General features: G+C 43.1%; 4 protein-coding genes across 5 annotated transcripts; 2 read left to right on the top strand and 2 right to left on the bottom strand.

Moving 5' to 3' along the window:
* Positions 1-853: 853 nt before the first annotated feature.
* LOC307234031 (chemerin-like receptor 1) lies at positions 854-3,156 on the top strand. The gene is made up of 2 exons (XM_080005577.1): positions 854-914; positions 1,772-3,156. The coding sequence occupies exons 1-2, from the start codon at positions 905-907 to the stop codon at positions 2,875-2,877; spliced, it is 1,116 nt and encodes a 371-aa protein (XP_079861703.1). The 5' UTR covers positions 854-904; the 3' UTR covers positions 2,878-3,156.
* Positions 3,157-5,199: 2,043 nt separating this feature from the next.
* lin37 (lin-37 DREAM MuvB core complex component) lies at positions 5,200-9,015 on the bottom strand. The gene is made up of 9 exons (XM_080006149.1): positions 8,413-9,015; positions 7,689-7,764; positions 7,548-7,598; positions 7,367-7,396; positions 7,123-7,208; positions 6,851-7,011; positions 6,208-6,339; positions 5,786-5,859; positions 5,200-5,691 (listed from the first exon to the last, which is right to left on the bottom strand). Exons 1-9 carry the CDS (start codon positions 8,444-8,446, stop codon positions 5,604-5,606), a joined length of 732 nt encoding a protein of 243 aa, XP_079862275.1. The 5' UTR covers positions 8,447-9,015; the 3' UTR covers positions 5,200-5,603.
* Positions 9,016-9,595: 580 nt separating this feature from the next.
* On the top strand, positions 9,596-13,832 carry proser3 (proline and serine rich 3). 2 transcript variants are annotated; one of them, XM_080006051.1, is made up of 12 exons: positions 9,596-9,907; positions 10,025-10,281; positions 10,570-10,685; positions 10,791-10,885; positions 11,191-11,276; positions 11,407-11,540; positions 11,723-11,949; positions 12,062-12,567; positions 12,690-12,876; positions 13,029-13,188; positions 13,374-13,455; positions 13,666-13,832. In XM_080006051.1, the coding sequence occupies exons 1-12, from the start codon at positions 9,845-9,847 to the stop codon at positions 13,688-13,690; spliced, it is 1,938 nt and encodes a 645-aa protein (XP_079862177.1). In that variant the 5' UTR covers positions 9,596-9,844; the 3' UTR covers positions 13,691-13,832. The 2 variants fall into 2 exon arrangements, with proteins under 2 accessions (XP_079862177.1, XP_079862178.1); XM_080006052.1 differs by having other exon boundaries at positions 11,726-11,949.
* Positions 13,833-13,900: 68 nt separating this feature from the next.
* hspb6 (heat shock protein, alpha-crystallin-related, b6) lies at positions 13,901-15,397 on the bottom strand. Its single transcript, XM_080006053.1, has 4 exons — positions 15,345-15,397; positions 14,989-15,151; positions 14,427-14,549; positions 13,901-14,327 (listed from the first exon to the last, which is right to left on the bottom strand). Exons 2-4 carry the CDS (start codon positions 15,142-15,144, stop codon positions 14,184-14,186), a joined length of 423 nt encoding a protein of 140 aa, XP_079862179.1. The 5' UTR covers positions 15,145-15,151; positions 15,345-15,397; the 3' UTR covers positions 13,901-14,183.
* Positions 15,398-16,615: the final 1,218 nt, after the last annotated feature.

Consider the following 16,615-nt stretch of genomic DNA (forward strand, 5'->3'; position numbering starts at 1 on the left):
TTCCAGGCTTCTACTTTAAATGCAATCCTTAACTGCAGCTTTCTCAGGGAAATATACCATCCCAATTTAAATGATGTTCACAGTGCCCACTGAAGAGTCCACTGGGACAATCCTACGTATCAGCATCTGCATTCCAGGAATTGCAGCTCTTTTCGTTGTTCTTGCAGTACTCGAGATTATTTTCTACAGAAAAAAATAAAAGGTGAAATACATTTCAGGGCACCTGAGGTTTATTTGGTAGTTATTTGAAGGCGTAATTTGGATAAACAATTGTATTCACAATTTACAGTAATAGGAATTTGTAAATTCTCAGGAGTAAATGTAAAAAGGTTAATAGACACTTTTATTAACCCACTGTCAAAGATTTGTAATTACACCCTTGTGATATGAAAGCACCTCAGGCCAAGTTTACTCATAATGCAATAACTTGTGTAAAGTGCATGTAAAACAAGGATCAGGAGGAAGACTTCAAGTACCAGTTAAATAAAGTTGACACTTCATTGAGCTGGAAGGAACAGCCATCCAACATACTTGCTATTTTCTTTCCATCTATCTAGTTTGTCAAAGTCTGACAGTTTTCAAGACAGTTTGTCAAACGACACTGGAATGAAAGAGAGGCGCGTAGAGGAGTATCTTGTTAATTATTGCAAAATGGAAATAAATAGAATAAATAAATAAAAACACATGGACGATAATAACAAAAGAAATAACATACAATGTTAGCCCAAGAGGATTAGGGCGGACCTTTAAGACATGTTCATGGCACGCGCCCATATAAGTTGCCAGCAGAAGCAGAGCCAAATAGTCTCTCAAACTAGGAGTGCTTGAATCAGAAAAACAGCGCACGAGACTGATCTGCCAGAAGCTGCATCATATATCACTTTGCAGAGAGTGAAGCTAGGAAATGGCTGCGGGTAAGAAGCTCAATTCTGCATTATACATCCTCATGCAACACTGACTTTAAATGTTGTGTCAGGTCATGTAGTTATAAATGGGCAAGTCAATAATGTTGTCTGCATGTTCATTAATATTACCACTCGGTGATGCTTCCACTAAATCATTTGGAAATGTCTAATTACTTACACTAAACGTTTACAAAGCGTAGCAGAACATTAATAATGGCAATTTCAAATCATCGTAAAGTTATAGCGACAGCTTTTTATTATTATTGTTATTTGTATTTTTATTATTATTTTTTTTTATGTATTGGCCAAGTTTATTACTATGTATTATTGTGGAACTGGTCAGAAAATAACAGAGCGATTCCATGTACAGGTGTGTGTGTTGGTTTTTTTAAAGATTGAATTCGTTGTCATAAAATACTTAAACTCAATGTAATAAAAACTTGATTTGTGGCACACCAATCAAATTCCAGTGCAGTAAAGTTATTTGCAACTGAATTTCACCATGAAAAAAACCCCTCAAAAAGTGCACATAATGGATAAAAATCTCTTTGATGTAAACTCCCAGAGCCATCAAAAAACTAGTGTAAAAATTGAATGTTGAAGTTTGCATCAGGCAAAATTTATAATTTCCAACACAGACTCACTGCTTTAAAGAGCATCTTGAATTACAGTTTATCAGTAATGTATAACTTGCAGAATTCTAACAGGCAACAATCCAGTTGTTGCCAGCAAAAACAACTGGGCCATATAGTAGGCACTTTCATATTTCAGTGACTTCATTCACGTTCTCTGTGAATATGTGCACCAATTCATTTCTGAGAATGACCCAGTAACACTTCTAACCACACTTTTTCTTTCTTCCTCAGCGGATTCATATGAGGACTCGGAGGACTCCGTCGGAGTTCAACTCAAAATCGTAGACAAGTTCGCCCTCGCCATCTACTGTGTGATATTTTTAATCGGGACTATTGGAAATGGTGCAGTCATCTATGTGACAGGGTTCAAGATGAAGAAAACCGTCAACCCAGTTTGGTTCCTCAACTTGGCATTGGCTGACTTCCTCTTCACGGGCTTCCTGATTTTCTCCATCATTAGCACCTCCCGGGGTTACAACTGGCCTTTCGGGGATGTAATGTGCAAGCTCAGCAGTTTAGTGTCCATAATCAACATGTTTGCCAGTATCTTCCTTCTGACAGCCATAAGCCTGGACCGCTGTTTCTCCACGTGGGTGGTGGTGTGGGCACAAAATCAACGAACCCCCCGCAAAGCACAGCTCATGTGTGCTGCCATTTGGCTGGCTGCTCTGGCCTGCAGCCTCCCTTTCACCATTTTTAGAGAGGTCGTAGAAGACGGTGGGATGTATTATTGTGTCTACTCTCATTCCACGGATCATTTCAGCCTGGCAGTTTTGCGATTTGTTTTGGGATTCTTCATCCCCTTCGTGCTCATAACGAGTTCTTATGTTGCCATAGTTATACGCGCCCAGCGTTTCAACAGAGGAAGGAAGCGGAGGTCTCTCCGCATTATCATCGCCATTATCCTTGCATTCTTCGTGTGCTGGTTGCCCTTCCATGTGTTTCAGTTTCTGCAACTAAAGGCTGGTCATGACATAGCCTTTGGGAATATTATATCGACTGGATTGAAACTATCAGTGTGTTTGGCCTTTTTCAACAGCTGCCTGAACCCCATCCTCTATGTGTTCATGTGTGAAGAATTCCAGAAGAAGCTGCAAAAGTCTGTGTGTCACGTGCTGGAGAGTGCCTTTGCGGAGGACAACCTCTCGCTTGCCACCAGTTACTCTTTTTCGTCACATCTATCGTCGACTTCAAGGAAATCAGTCACCGCAGAACCTATCCAGAGGAAGGACTCAGCCACGTGCATTACCGCACAAACAACATGCACATACACCCAGGTCACGACTGCTGACCGGAGGGGGCAAACAAATCCAACAAATACAGGGCAAGACATCTAGACATCCAACATCTAGCAACCAATGCCATTTGACCAGCGCATTAACAAATAGCTGATCCATTGTCCATGCAACCAACAAAATAATTAAATCATATATTTTTTTTACACAAAATGTGAAGATAGGATACAAGGTATATTGGAAACCTGCACGCTATTTCAATTAGTTATTCATATTAAGACTGCTCATATTAATACTGTAACATATTTTGACATATTTTCTAGCAAATATGTTGTATTGCAAATATTTACATATTATGTAATGAAGTATAACTGTTTTTCAGCTTTGCAGTTTTTCTTTTTTAATAAATAACTTTGCTTAAATCTTGATTTGTTGCTTTATTCCACATTACTAATCACATAATAATGCTATTGAATTTATCTTGTGTTTGAAAATGTAGTTTTAAGGTAAAAGTGTAATATAAACTATCTAACAGTTGTAAACTGTGGTGTGGGGATGGTGTGGTTTGAGCAGCCGCACCTGTCCTGGGTCCAGGTAATTTAGCCCAGGATCAGTGTGGCTGTACACCTGTTGCTCGAGAGAGGAGCCCCTGTTGCTCGAGAGAGGAGCCCCTGCGACTCTCTTTGCTAAACTTGTGTCTGCTACTCCGTTGTCTGTGTCTCCGTGTCGGAGGGCGCTGAAAAAGCCTCTCGGGTGGCGTGTGCCAGCATCAACCCTCTCCCCACAGGACCGCGGAAGAAGCAACAGCAGCAACCACCACGGGTGACCGCTTGCAGCTAGCTGCTCTGCCCAGCAGAGACACCCCCAGGACCATCCAGCAGCCAGGCCATCCTGGAAAAAGCCAAGACAGGCCTCACCTCGACCAGCCCCCACAGCAGCCTAAGGCTCCATGCTCTGGAAGGGAGGAGGAGATAGTCTGTCGTCGCCCTGGGGGAGGGTCGCCGGTGGACCGTGCTGTTTCGGGGAACCAGGCGCCCTGGAAGGGGACCAGTTGTTTTGTTGGACTTTTTTGTTGGTTTGAGGTATGGGAAGCCTGTTTCTGAGTCAGTATTTTTAGGTATAGGAAACCCTGTCTTAAGAGTGCAGGTTTTTTTTTTTTTTAACATTTTATTTAAATAACTCGGACAAATGTATTCTCTTAACTACTATTGACTCTACTTTTCAAGTTTCATTTTATTGTATATTTATAGTCCTTGCCAACTGTCTTATTCGGTAGTGTCACTGTGGCATGGCGTGATAATAGCAGGCAAAGTCTGACAGTGAGAAGCCCTGTATGCTGCTGCTGCCTGCTCAGCTGGTGTCGCCATGACAACATTGTCTATATCATCGAGAAACTGTGCCTCCTACATTGCAATTTTACATCAGGAGAAGACAGCTGACCTAGAAATAGATGTAGACTGTCAAAAGGAAAACCTATTATGTGAGTTGAAGTAAAATGCACGCTTAGAACAGATTTCAGCCAGTAAGAATTGTGCAGTTTCTTCAGCCAATCACATTTCCTTTAGCATCAAAGCAGCTTCCTGTTACAGATAACCTTGTCACCCCTGAAACAATGTCTTGGACTTCAAAAGGTGAGGAGCTACTAACCCCATGCCCGGTGCACTCTTTGGTTTGTTGAGCTGTCAACAAACTGCCAGGGAGGTGCAACTTGGAATACTGACTATGCAAGGACATCCATGTTACAATGTCCCTTTGTCTGTTTTCACTCCATGGCAACACGAGCGTTTGAGAGGAAACTGAGATATTCTTACACTAGTTCTGGTAAAGCAAGAGAATTGGGTTGGGTGGGGCTTTTGGTTGTGAAAGTGTGTTTTTTTTCCCCCCGGAGTAATGTTTCTGTTAAAGATAACTCGCGATTTATGCTATATGCAGATACCGGGTATTTCGCTGCAAGTCTGCCTCCTGCTCAAGCCCCGTCTGCGGATGCCTTTCAAAATGGCCTTGGTGAGAAAAAAAAGCTATAGAAGATGCACCAAAAGACAGACGGGTTAAAAAGTAGTTATTGGCGTTCAAATAAGGAAGAAATGTATAAACTCCCTTCAAAATTGAGCTACTCAAAGAGAAACATAATTAACTAAAATTCACACCAAAGTACAGTGTTTCAGTAAATTAAAGTCTGCTGTTTCTGGTGCTCCTCGACCAGGGACGGCAGACTTGATCCTCACTGTGTTTAATCACAGCAGACTGAGTTAGAACTGATGTGACTGAACTTTGAAATTATACTTTTTAATTATAATAATTAAAGATTTTACATATCTGATAGCATTCAACACTTTAAATAGAATTTTATCAGATCTGGACACAGCGAAAATACTATGTTAGATGATAACAACGGGCTCAAATCAAATTCCTCAAATATCAGTGTGCTGGGAGAAATGCTTTTAATGACTTACTTGGCCAAAACCCCCCTCTGCACAGAAGTTTTACATAAACAAAGCAAATAACAAAAGCTCAGTATGAACATAATTCTACAATTCTATTTTTTTTTTTTTACTCACTAACGAGTAAAGGAAATTAAAATGACTGACTGAGAGCAAAGTTAAAAATATTTTTTGGAATGAAGCTGCATTTCTTTCCTTGTTGGTGAGTCGAAGACGACAAAACCTATTTCACCAGACATATTTGTTGTTGCATTTTAGGGCTTCCATATAATTCCTAACATCAATGAATGAAAACTCTGAACTTGAGTGGCAGCAGCTGAACATTCCATTGCTCCATTTCTGTTAAAATGCCTCCACCCTGTGGTAGAAAAACTGATGGCTGGCCAATTAGCGGTCATACATGTCTTTCATCTCCTTCAGGATCTTGATACTTTCACTGTATCTCAACTGGTTCTTGCTGGATGACTCCTTCCACCTAGAAAAGGTCCGAGGTTAGTATAACATGATGTGTCATGATAATTCAAATTAGAATACTAGTAACTAAAAGAATTAAACTTAAATGGACATACTTTTGCCTGATCTTTTTCCAACGTTCCATGTGATCAGATAAAGTGGAACCTGATACAGGAACTTGATCCATGAGCTACAGAGGAAGAAAATCATAGGACAATAGGAAAAGGGGTGCACATAACTTTTTTGGTCTGGTTCTAAGGGAAGCACCAGGTGATGTTGAGTTGAACCTTTCATCACTAGCAGAGCTCGTGCACAACAAACAACAACCAGAGCAGACGCTCCGCTGTAGTGACAGTGATGGATCCGCAGTGGGCATCATTTGTCATTTGTCAAGTGATAGGCAAACTGCTTTATTTTTATGACAAAATTTCACAGCTTTGGTAGTTGGTCCCCGTAATGTGCATCCCTGAATGTACATATAACATAAAAAATACCAACTACAGTGCTTATTCATATATCATTCACATATTACAAGTACCTTGGTTACGGTGGGCTTTTCCGTCTGTGGAATCCTCAAATTGATGGGCTCTCCAGAAGGGCTGACAGGACAAGACGTTGGCGGAGGGAGTCTATACACATTCTGAGCCTTACCATTGAGCATGTCTGTCATCTATCGAAACAGAAAATTCAACAAAGAAGACAAAAAGATATTTGGAAACTAATTGGTTAAACTGTATTGTGGTTCAGGGACATTGTGTCTAAACCTTGTGCTTCTTTTGCATTTGACTAAGCTTCATAAATGTCATCCCTAGAATATACTTTTTTTTTTTAATGAAAAATGAGAGGGGATAGTACCAGAGCGTTGTGCCGTATAACACTACTAACGTAACAAAACAGTAACTCTAAGGATACAATGCAGTGTTTACAGAGCGCTCTGGCAAAAGACTGCACCAAAACAACAACAATGGTAGACAAAGTAAATTGACTCCAGACAGATACAAGACAAAAAAAAACAAATAAAAAAAACAACAACAATTAAGTTTATTATTTAATCAAAGTGTTCTTCCTAATAGTATTCTTACTAATTAATTACAGTAGTGTGCGCATGCACACACACACACACACACACACACACACTTTTTTTTACACAACTATATTAAAAAAGGTCATATTATACAGACCTCTTCTTCAGCCATGCTGTGAGGCGGACTTGGGGAGTGGGCTTGCTCTCGGACTGAAGGATTATTTCTCATCCAGGAGCGGCAGATGGGGTACAGGGGGGTACTGGTGCTGAACTGAGCCAGATCCACACTGCGATCAAACAGCTTAATGATGTAGGCATCTGACCAAGGAGGGGGTTGGGAAAAAGACGGCAGATCATGTGAGACGACCGCAGCACAGCAGCACCCTCGCAAAGCGGGGAACAGGTCCAGGGACCGTTTTAATCAGTTACTTTGTTTATGCTGGTTGCTCTCTGGCAAGCCTTCGTCCATATCTTTCCTCTTCTTCCTCCGGTGCTGTGGGAACCTCGAGGATGACCTGGAATGGAGATGAGCAGTTCCTAATATGAACACAAACCGTCACACACCACGGTATGGAAATACATGACGGATAACACATTGTTTTTTACAGCTCCAACTGCAAAGAATAAATAAATAAATCACATCACATGTCACAGTTTGCTCGGGGACACGTACCGTTTCCCAGCAGACGATGGAGATAAATCCCTAAGGAGGGTCAATGAGAGTACAATTGTGAAAAAAAACCAAACAAACAAACAAAAAAAAACACTGTATGAATGTGCATAACTATACACGTCTGGAGTATATAATAGCAGCGGCTGTAATCTTGTATATGAATATTGTTTTAGTTTCATACTTGTTTAAAGAGTCAGCCGCCATCTTTCCGGTATCATCTTCATTCTGCTCCCTAAACAAAGCAAGGTACCATTAGCCTCGTTGGGGCATAATTAGGACGGCCGTGCTCCATCATCGCGGTTGGGATTCAGAATTGACTCACCTTTCAGTGTCATTCTTTTCAACCAGAACCTGTAGGACGGCGTCCAGTCGACTGCGCGCGCCACTCCCATCTAAATCTGAACAATTACATTCATGTTTAAAAAGGTCATAGAAAGAGGACGGGAGACATCTGAAGACCAGTGAGCTCCACGGGTCAGGATGCAGCGATGTTATGAATGGAAACTAAGAAAGAAGAAGGGGGTGTTCAACTAGGCCCTTCGTCAGGGCCAGAAGAAGTAGGTGTATCAGAGTTAAACGTAATACTTTATCAACAAACATTAAACGGGATTTGAAAGACTTGTTTTTTTGAATAATCATCTTAAAACCATCTCCCTTCTTCAACTATGTATTTAAGGTCGGCGCCTATATATATTTGGTACGGGGCAGAGGGAAGTTTTAGGCAGAAATGGGGAAGGTTATGAACTAGATTATCCTATGAGCCTTCATTATAAACCTCTATCAGACCGGGTAGCGAGATAAGTGATTATTTACTGGAATGAATCATTCAATTAAATTTTTTTTTTTAAAAACAAACAAAAAAAAAAGGCCAGAGATCAATTTAAAACGGAGCGGGACGACGAGGATCCGCAGACGCCCTGTTCCGGCTGCTCAGACTGGACCGTTGCTGCTGCCTTTTAGTGCTGCGGCAGTACAGCACAAACAACAAACACCTGCTACGGAAACCGTCGGTAAAAAAAAAACATAAACAAAAAACAACAACTTACCGGACCTCTCCGTCTTGATCCTGACGTGGTGCATGGTCCGTGTTCACTTACACCTATTCAATCGAGTCCCCGCTGTGTATCAGCCCAAACGTCGGCACGGCTCACGTCCCTGGACCCGACGGGACTATTCGGACGCAGCGCGACGCAGGTCGAAATCTTATCTGTACGTATTGCTGTCGTTTGCTGGCCGTCGGACAGTGCCCGGTACGTTCGTGAGACCTGATACGTTCGCGATAGCGGTGAGAACGTGTGTGTTATTGTCAAAACGTCGCTCTGGTTGCTGTGTTCACGCTAGCCCGGTTAGCCCGGTTAGCCCGCCCGCCCCTTCTTCTCTCGGCCGTTCCTCTTCCTGTCCCGTGATTGGCTGAGTGTCCTGTCCGTCATTTTAAAACTCGACGGCCATTGGCTTCGCCGCGGAGCGCAACAACGATCGGTAGGTGTTTTGGGGTTTTGTTGTTGTTGTTGTTGTTGTTGTTTTATGGCAGAGAAATACGCGGTCGCTTTTACTCCTCGGCGAATCGCGACGTGGACAGTCGCCTTGATACACGCGCAGGGAAAGGTATCAACAGTTCAGAGGTTACGTGTCGGTGGTTTTCTTTCTATCTGCCGGTTCCATGGTAACGCGACAAAACAAGCCGCAACGACCAGCGACGAAAGGTTGGACTCGTGCTTTCAGACTCGGTCCCTGACGCGTCACTCACTAAACGGAGTCGTTCGATTGCCATTGACGTGCGAGTGCGTTTGTTCAACACTTGGGTTGTGGATAGTATTCCCAAGGGGACTTCATTTTCAAATCCCGTCAAATGCAGTTTATTTGGGGCGAACAACGCAAATTCTGGATCCCACAAAATATTTTAGCCTAATTCTCCCAAATACCATATATTGACAGGGAGGGGGCCCTATTATTTCCGCCAAATACCTTGGTCTTTTTTTTTTTTCCTTTAGAATTATTTCTGAGGACTCAATTTAAGTACAATTTGGTCCTCGCTAGTAGTCTGAAAAATATTACCGAGGACTAAATTAAAGTTCAATTCAGTCCTCTGTGATCATCTTCAGCCGAGCGACGCCCGAGTCATTTCACGGGTCCGTTCGTAGCGAGCGAATCCTTTCGAGACGCCCGGGCGTCCCCCGGTCGCTGGAAACCAGCCCGGAAGTCGGCCGGACGAGCAGCGTGCGAGCGAGCGAGCGTGACGTCGCCCAGTCCCTCGACTTTCTGTGTGACGTGACGTGACGGGTTGCCGGGAGTGATGACGTCCAGGTGCAAATATCTGGCCATTTTTTGTTCCAACACGCGCCCGTTTAATTCCGTTCCGTTCCGGTCGGGTTTTATTTAGAATGCCCTCAGCAACTCCGCGGCGGGTTTCCCGCTGTTTCTTGCAGTGATGCTGTGTTCGCCAGGGAGAGTCCTTTCCCGCCCGCCGCCCCTCTGCCCATGGCGTGGTACCACCCGTCCCGCGGCGCCCCACGCAGCGTGTCCGACATGGGGAGCGAGACGGTGCGTTCTCAGCGCCGCCGAACACCACGCCACTCGTTTGGTGACGCGGGGCTTGCGTTTTGATGTCAACCGACCCCCCTCTCCATCTGTGTTTACCGTCTTCAACTCCCCAAACAGACCGCCGACTCCCAGTCGAAGCTGAGCTCGAGGGTTCGGAGACGCCCCAAGGTCCCCCCCGGGAAACGCCGCCTCGGGGACCCCGCGCTCCCCTCGGACAATGACCCCGGTTTCCCAGAGTCCTGGCCGTCCACTGAATTGATATCCTCCCCTGCCGAGGCCGCGGCCTCTTCCACAGCAGAGATGCCCACGCAGCCTCCAACAGCCGGAGGATCCACAGGCTCCTCTCCCGAACGACGACAGCCACTGCTGGCAAAGTACGCCTCGACGATTGACTATAAGCTGTGCTTTCAATTGTGTTCTGGTCATATTTATATTTGGGGTTTTATTTGTATTTGGTAGGTAAACTGTAATACGAGGTTTACTGGGTGTAACTTTGAAGGAGGTGGCGAATTCTATACATTTGGGGGTGGTAATGTCTCATCCAATTCATCTGTAATGGCACAATACGCTTCTCGAATACCTACTTTATGTCAGGTTTCAAACGGACTGCTAGCTCAAAAAACTGGTAATGATCGGTTGGTTGTTTATTTGGCGTTTCCCAGGTATGTGGAACGCTTTCGCTACGGTCAACCAACAACTAGAGCAGAGCGCCAACCCATAACATCCGCCTTGGGAGAGGAGCGGCCGGCGTCCCGGCTGAGGCCACCGTCACACAAAGGTGGCTTTTCAAAGTTGCGGAACTTTAAATGGCGGGGGATATCGGCTCTGAAATCTGTCGTTGTGTTTTCCCCGACTGATTATATTGATATGCTACCCCTGACAGGCATCCATTCACCCGCCAATCCCAGGCCGGTCGAGCAGCGTCGACGACCCAGTACCCCAAACATGTGCGGAGAATCACTTAATATCAGTGCTTTGGTGGGTTAAAATTATTAATAGTTTGCCTTACCTTGATTCTATCTCCATAGATGGTAGGTTTATTGTTTGTAGCAGATACTAATATACTATTCATATTTGACCACACAAGGACATTTCCTCCATCTAGAGAGAAACAAGGGAATCATATTTGCTGTTATCTGTGTTGTGTTTTGGATGATTTGCTTTTGCTGCAAGGGTTATATGGTTGATTTACACACAAGTGACTTGGAACTAGAATGTCTGCAGGGAAGGACAGGGCTTTTATTCGAAACCCTAAATATTTTCATTCTTTCATTCTTCACCAGTCTTCACCTGAAATATCCGATGGGGACCTTGATGACACCGAGATACTTGAACTGCAGCAGAGGGCCAGCAGACTTCAGCAGAAGAGGTAGGATGCTCAATGGGCCATTATTATTATTATTATTATTATTATTATTATTATTATTGTTTTTGGTTTTTTTTGAATTATTATTATTATTCATTTTTAATTTGGACATAACCTGGCCTCCTTATCTCAGTGAAAGCTCTATCAGCAGTGGCTCCATCCCCATTAGCGCTGAGGGCCTGGGCCGCTCCAATTCTTCTTCCCCCATCAGTATAGATGAACCAGTCCGAAGGCCTTTGCTTTCCAGTCTTTTGCGCTATACGACAGGTAAGCTGTGAAATTTAAAGTGAAATGTTGTTAAAGAAATACATTTTGTGCTATTTTCTTCAGTGTTAACTTCACTTGGAGTCATGTCTTCTTGACTCTTTTTGTCCAAATTATATATTTAACACTGCATCACTAAGGCAGTTTTTTTTGTGTTTTCTTCTTTTTTTTTTTTTTTATACCAGCAGTGAACCCAAGCTCAGCTTCAAGCAATATTGACCCCTCTCAAAAACCTATCACTCGTTCCTCGTCTGGCCACACGCGCCAAGCGGAAGACATTCTGTTCCAGTGGCGTTTGAGGAGAAAGATCGATGACGCCAGACTCGGGGTCCAGCCCCAATCACAGCAACACTTGAGTCTTCCTCTCCACCCGGCCACAGTCACTGGATGCCTGGACCAGAGGGTTAGCAAGGTAGAAGCTGCTCAGTCGCATTTACATACTATTTAAACAGATTAAATGTTCAAAAATGGAAAGAAATAACATTTTCTTTTGTTACATTTTTTTATTTTGTTACTTTTTGCAGCAGTGGCAGCAGCAGCAGCATACTGTCCAGCCTCCCGACCCACCCCAAAGAATGATGCAGGTTTTTATTCCACTCCCACAGCCTGGAGAAAAAGAACTGTATCAGCTGTGTCTCCCAGCAGTAGCCCCTTCTACGCCCGCTCATCTTCCTCATTCCAGCCGTACGGATGCTGAACTCCAAGCACACTGGTGCCCCACCCAGTCATCCCCTCCAACTATGCAGCACAAGAGCTTACAGACTATGTTAGATGGGTCTAAGACAATCGCCGCACCTAAAAAAGCCCATCCAGTCCTGAAAGAAAGCCCAGGTAGCAAGAAAAACGAAGCCCCTAGTAAACAGCAGTCTCCACTACTTACCTCATCCGGAACAATAGAGGAAGAATGGGCTCCTGTGCGCAGGAGAACTGAGAGAAAGGACAAGCAGCAAGTACAAACAAATGAATCAGGGAATGAGAAGGATGAGAAAAAGACTGCGACGTCCAACAGAAAGCAGAAGAAAAAAACAAGGTGCCATACTGTATATATTGTTGATTAATTGATAAATCCTGAATTTCATTATTAATAAAGTCTTATCTGTACCTGGATGCTTTTAAGTATTTTTAATGTAATGTTAATGTATTTTTCTGCAGAAGTCACGATGGAGAGGGCGACCATACAGACGTGCATAGCCATCGAAACAGAGCTCCCAAAAATGTTGCATCAGGCCGGGCAAAGTTACGCAGCGAGGACGGGAGTTTGGAGAGCCAACGTCCAGGATCATCCCAGCGGGGCAGTGGCGCCCCGCCGGCGTCTCCAATCCACACTGCCTTAGGAAAGGTCAGATTCTCACTAAGTGTTTTACCTAACGGTATTTAGAGGTGACAACATCTTATAAAGTACATCACATCACTCTTTACACATCCAGTGCCGTGTTGTCGTGACGTCGTTGGGCTCCAACATGGAGTGAGGTTCTCATCTGACCTTGACAGGTGGTTTCGGAGGTGTTGTTCCCCACGCCGGACTCGTCCTCCGCATTAAGGGCTGACTCCTCAGAATGCACTCTGCCTGCACGTCCGCCGTCTCCAGTTCCTCCGGTCAGTGTGAAGACGCCCCGGGAGGTGATTTCACAGTTGCTGCGAGATGCTGAAGGTGAGAACACAGCAGGGTGGGAGCACTGCCCTTTAACCTGCGCCCATGTGAGAAGAGTATTTGATTGGCTGTGTAGAGTTTCTGAGCGTTCCAAAATGACTTAACTTTGATTCAGCGTTATGCAATCAAACGGTCAGGGGGAAGCGAGGTAAATTAATAATAAAAAAGTGAATGTTTCCTTTTAGATTCAGATGAAAAGGAATTTGAAAATGACCCTTTACTGCAAGTTCTACGCAAACAGAGGAAATGGGTGAAGGAACAAATAAGGTAAACACATCTATAACCCAACACCAGTATTCTGTAATGACATAAAATTAGATTATTATTTTTATTTTTTTATCTCTGTGTACTACAGCATTTTAGAAACACGTGTAATGTCAAATGTCTCCTATAATTGCATTTAAATAACATTTGAGAATTTTTAAGATGAAAGTTTTTTGGGTTTTTTTAACTGACGTTTTTAATTTTATTTTTCAGAGAAGTGGACTCCATGTTGGATTGATTCCAGAGAGAATTAATATTTGCCTATACATGAGCAATTGACACTTGATACAGTATTAAGTATATTTTTATTTCATTTTTATATAGAAACAAAATGTGTGTGTGTATGTATGTATATGACAAATAAAAAAATGGCATTTTAATACATTTGTAAATATGTGTTTGGACATTGTCAAGCAATAATGTCATAGTGCATGTTACATCACTGGAACAGCATGAACAAATCAATTTATTTAGGAAGGCATAATATTTACAACAACTGGCTTCTGGAAACGTTAAGATTGATGAGTAACTGAAGAATAGTATATACAAACCTCAGAGAGCAGGGAATATCCACGCGGTGCCAGGAACACAACTGCATATTTTGGCACACAGTGAGAGTTATTGCTATTGGTTTCTTTTTGAACCTGTAAGATAATATAAACATCTGTAGTCTGTATTCAATTTTCTGCAACTAGGATGTGTGTTTCTTAATGTGTTCCGGTCTGTAATCCTTAGCCCTTCATCTGCAGCATTGGTGCACATATGATCAGGATGCCGTCTGGAGACACCGCAGACTGCAGGGCCATGGTGTCCACTCCCTCTGGGATTCGGTAGCGGCGGCTGAACTGCCTTGTGATCATCCCAGGACCATCCTTCTGGCAAATCCGAATAAAACAATATATAATCACAATATATTTCAACAATGTAAGAACAATATACATTGAGGGGACTCGTCCGTTTATGAGAACACTAACCTTTTTCTCTTTGTGCTTTCCTTGCACTTCCACAAAGTCTCCCGTCACCTTCACCATGAGATCTTCTGGGTTGAATAGTTTTACGTCAACGTGAACCGTAAAACCACTTTGGTCACAATTAACCTATCGACACGAGGGGAAAAAAATATATTAAACTCTGGTCTTATGCGATGGCTCACAAGGACTAGCATTGTCTCAAATATAAGTTTTACATTTGATAATGAAGAAATTCCTGTACGCTGCTGTCATAGTCAACACAATTATCCAATCCATTTAAAATCTTAACATTTCAGTGCATAGACCTTGATGAAATTATAGATTATTTTCTCAAACTGTCAAATATCATTTAAAAAAAAAAAAAGTAATCCATCGATATCAAATGTCTTGACTGTAAGAGCAGTGTGCTAGACTTTATTCACTCTGAAATAATACCTATAAAATAAATATTGGACGTGGAAGTTGTCATGCCATTTCTCAGGGCTAAGTTCTTCCAACGGGATCTTTGTCGGGTGCTTTCAAGATACTGTCAAATGATCTGACGAGAGGTGAAACTGTTACTGACCTGCGCAGGGCCGCTCTGGTCGGCTTCTGCAAGTAGTAATTCCGGCGTCCAGTTGTATCTTCCAAATGTCCCATTCAAGCGGGGTATTAGAGGCGGCAAGACCTTCTCCCAGGGGATGCCGTGAGCGGGGAGGTCGGGCGGAAGAATGAAGTCCATCTCAGACCTGGGAAGTTAAACAACAACAAACAGAAAAATGACTCCAGCCTCGACCGGCCACTCGTCCCCTCTTATCGCGGCAGCCCCCTTTTTAAGGCGGGGAAAGGAATCCGCCGAGCCCTTCTCTCCTCTCGCGGCCTACGGAGAAGGGGGGGGGGGGTCACGCGGCGTCAAGTCCCGTCAGTTGAGTTTGCACTTACTGCTTGGAAATGCGCCGCCGCCGGTGTCTGGAAAACAAATCTGCTCCCGCCTGCTTCTTGTCACTCGCCCCTCTCCCTCTGAGTCTGCATTTTATACCCAAGTTACATAATGGGCCGGGAATTCACCGTGGGGCACCTTGATTCTCTCCGGGGGGGTGTTTCGGCGTCACGTGATCGGAGTGCATTGTTTTGGTATCGTCATGCAGCTGTTGGAGGCATGGACGCCGATTAACTTTGAAGAATGCAGGCTTAACTTTGACATGTTTTATCAGCGGCGTGATATCTTATGCCGTCTGCGTCGATGGCTGTTCTGGATCACAGGTTTGGTGACGCCGGTGGAACAAGTACTCAGCCCTTTCAAAGTATCACTTTAACATTGTTACTTAAGTAAAAGTATATGAGTACTTTCTCTTAAATGTACTTATAGTATCGAAAGTAAAAGTGTGTCATCGTATCCAGTGCCCTGATATAACAGAGACCATAATACTTGGTGAAGTGCTGCTGTACCTTTTGTTTTCTGCTCATACATACAGTATCCTGATGACAGTTTATAAAAGAAAACTGTAGGTGCAGTCGTACTAGTAACTCACAAGCATATGGAACTAACACATTGCTGACCGGCATTCCTAAATCAGCAGTAGGATAGATGCAGCCTCTGATTTCAAAAAAACAAAACAAAATGCAACTGTTACAAATTTAGGAGAGTAAAGGTTATAGATATTTCCTTTTTAATGTAGTGGAGTAAAAGTTATATTTTCTTTTTAATGGAGTGGAATAAAAATTATAGATATTTGCTTTTTAACATAGTGGAGTAAAAGTTATATTTTCTTTTTAATGGAGTGGAATAAAAATTATAGATATTTGCTTTTTAACGTAGTTGAGTAAAAGTTATATTTTCTTTTTAATGGAGTGGAGTAAAAGTTAAAGATATAGCCTTTCTTATGTAGTGGAGTAAAAGTTGAAAGTCTCCGAAACGGAATATACTTAAGTAAGTACACATACTTGAAAAATGTACTGAAGTAAAAGAAAGAGTACTTGTTCTTTGTTGCGTTCCGCCTATAGACTCGTGCAGATGTATCCATAAATATGTTCCTATGATGCTGGGATGTTGTTGGCACTCGTGTAGCTTAAGCCAGAGCGACAGTGACAGCAGGGAAGTGGTGCTCACATTCCGGGCCACGTGTAATAACACATGTACACACACACACACACACACACACCAAGAGCGTCAAACATATGAAACCTTGAACATAAACAAAACGTGACAACAC

The sequence above is a fragment of the Zeus faber genome (genome assembly GCF_960531495.2).
Source record: "Zeus faber genome assembly, chromosome: 8".
In the NCBI taxonomy this organism is placed as follows: domain Eukaryota; kingdom Metazoa; phylum Chordata; class Actinopteri; order Zeiformes; family Zeidae; genus Zeus; species Zeus faber.

Excerpts from the sequence above, each read along its gene's own strand:
- hspb6 (XM_080006053.1), bottom strand. The coding sequence starts at position 15,144 with ATGGACTTCATTCTTCCGCCCGACCTCCCCGCTCACGGCATCCCCTGG. Across the intron at positions 14,550-14,988 it reads ACCAGAGCGGCCCTGCGCAG|GTTAATTGTGACCAAAGTGG; the intron begins GTCAGTAACAGT and ends TCGTGTCGATAG. Across the intron at positions 14,328-14,426 it reads GAAAGCACAAAGAGAAAAAG|AAGGATGGTCCTGGGATGAT; the intron begins GTTAGTGTTCTC and ends CGGATTTGCCAG.
- lin37 (XM_080006149.1), bottom strand. The coding sequence starts at position 8,446 with ATGCACCACGTCAGGATCAAGACGGAGAGGTCCG. Across the intron at positions 7,599-7,688 it reads GAAAAGAATGACACTGAAAG|GGAGCAGAATGAAGATGATA; the intron begins GTGAGTCAATTC and ends TGCTTTGTTTAG. Across the intron at positions 5,860-6,207 it reads AAAAGCCCACCGTAACCAAG|CTCATGGATCAAGTTCCTGT; the intron begins GTACTTGTAATA and ends CTTCCTCTGTAG.
- proser3 (XM_080006051.1), top strand. The coding sequence starts at position 9,845 with ATGGCGTGGTACCACCCGTCCCGCGGCGCCCCACGCAGCGTGTCCGAC. Across the intron at positions 10,282-10,569 it reads CGACAGCCACTGCTGGCAAA|GTATGTGGAACGCTTTCGCT; the intron begins GTACGCCTCGAC and ends GGCGTTTCCCAG. Across the intron at positions 13,456-13,665 it reads TGGGTGAAGGAACAAATAAG|AGAAGTGGACTCCATGTTGG; the intron begins GTAAACACATCT and ends TTTATTTTTCAG.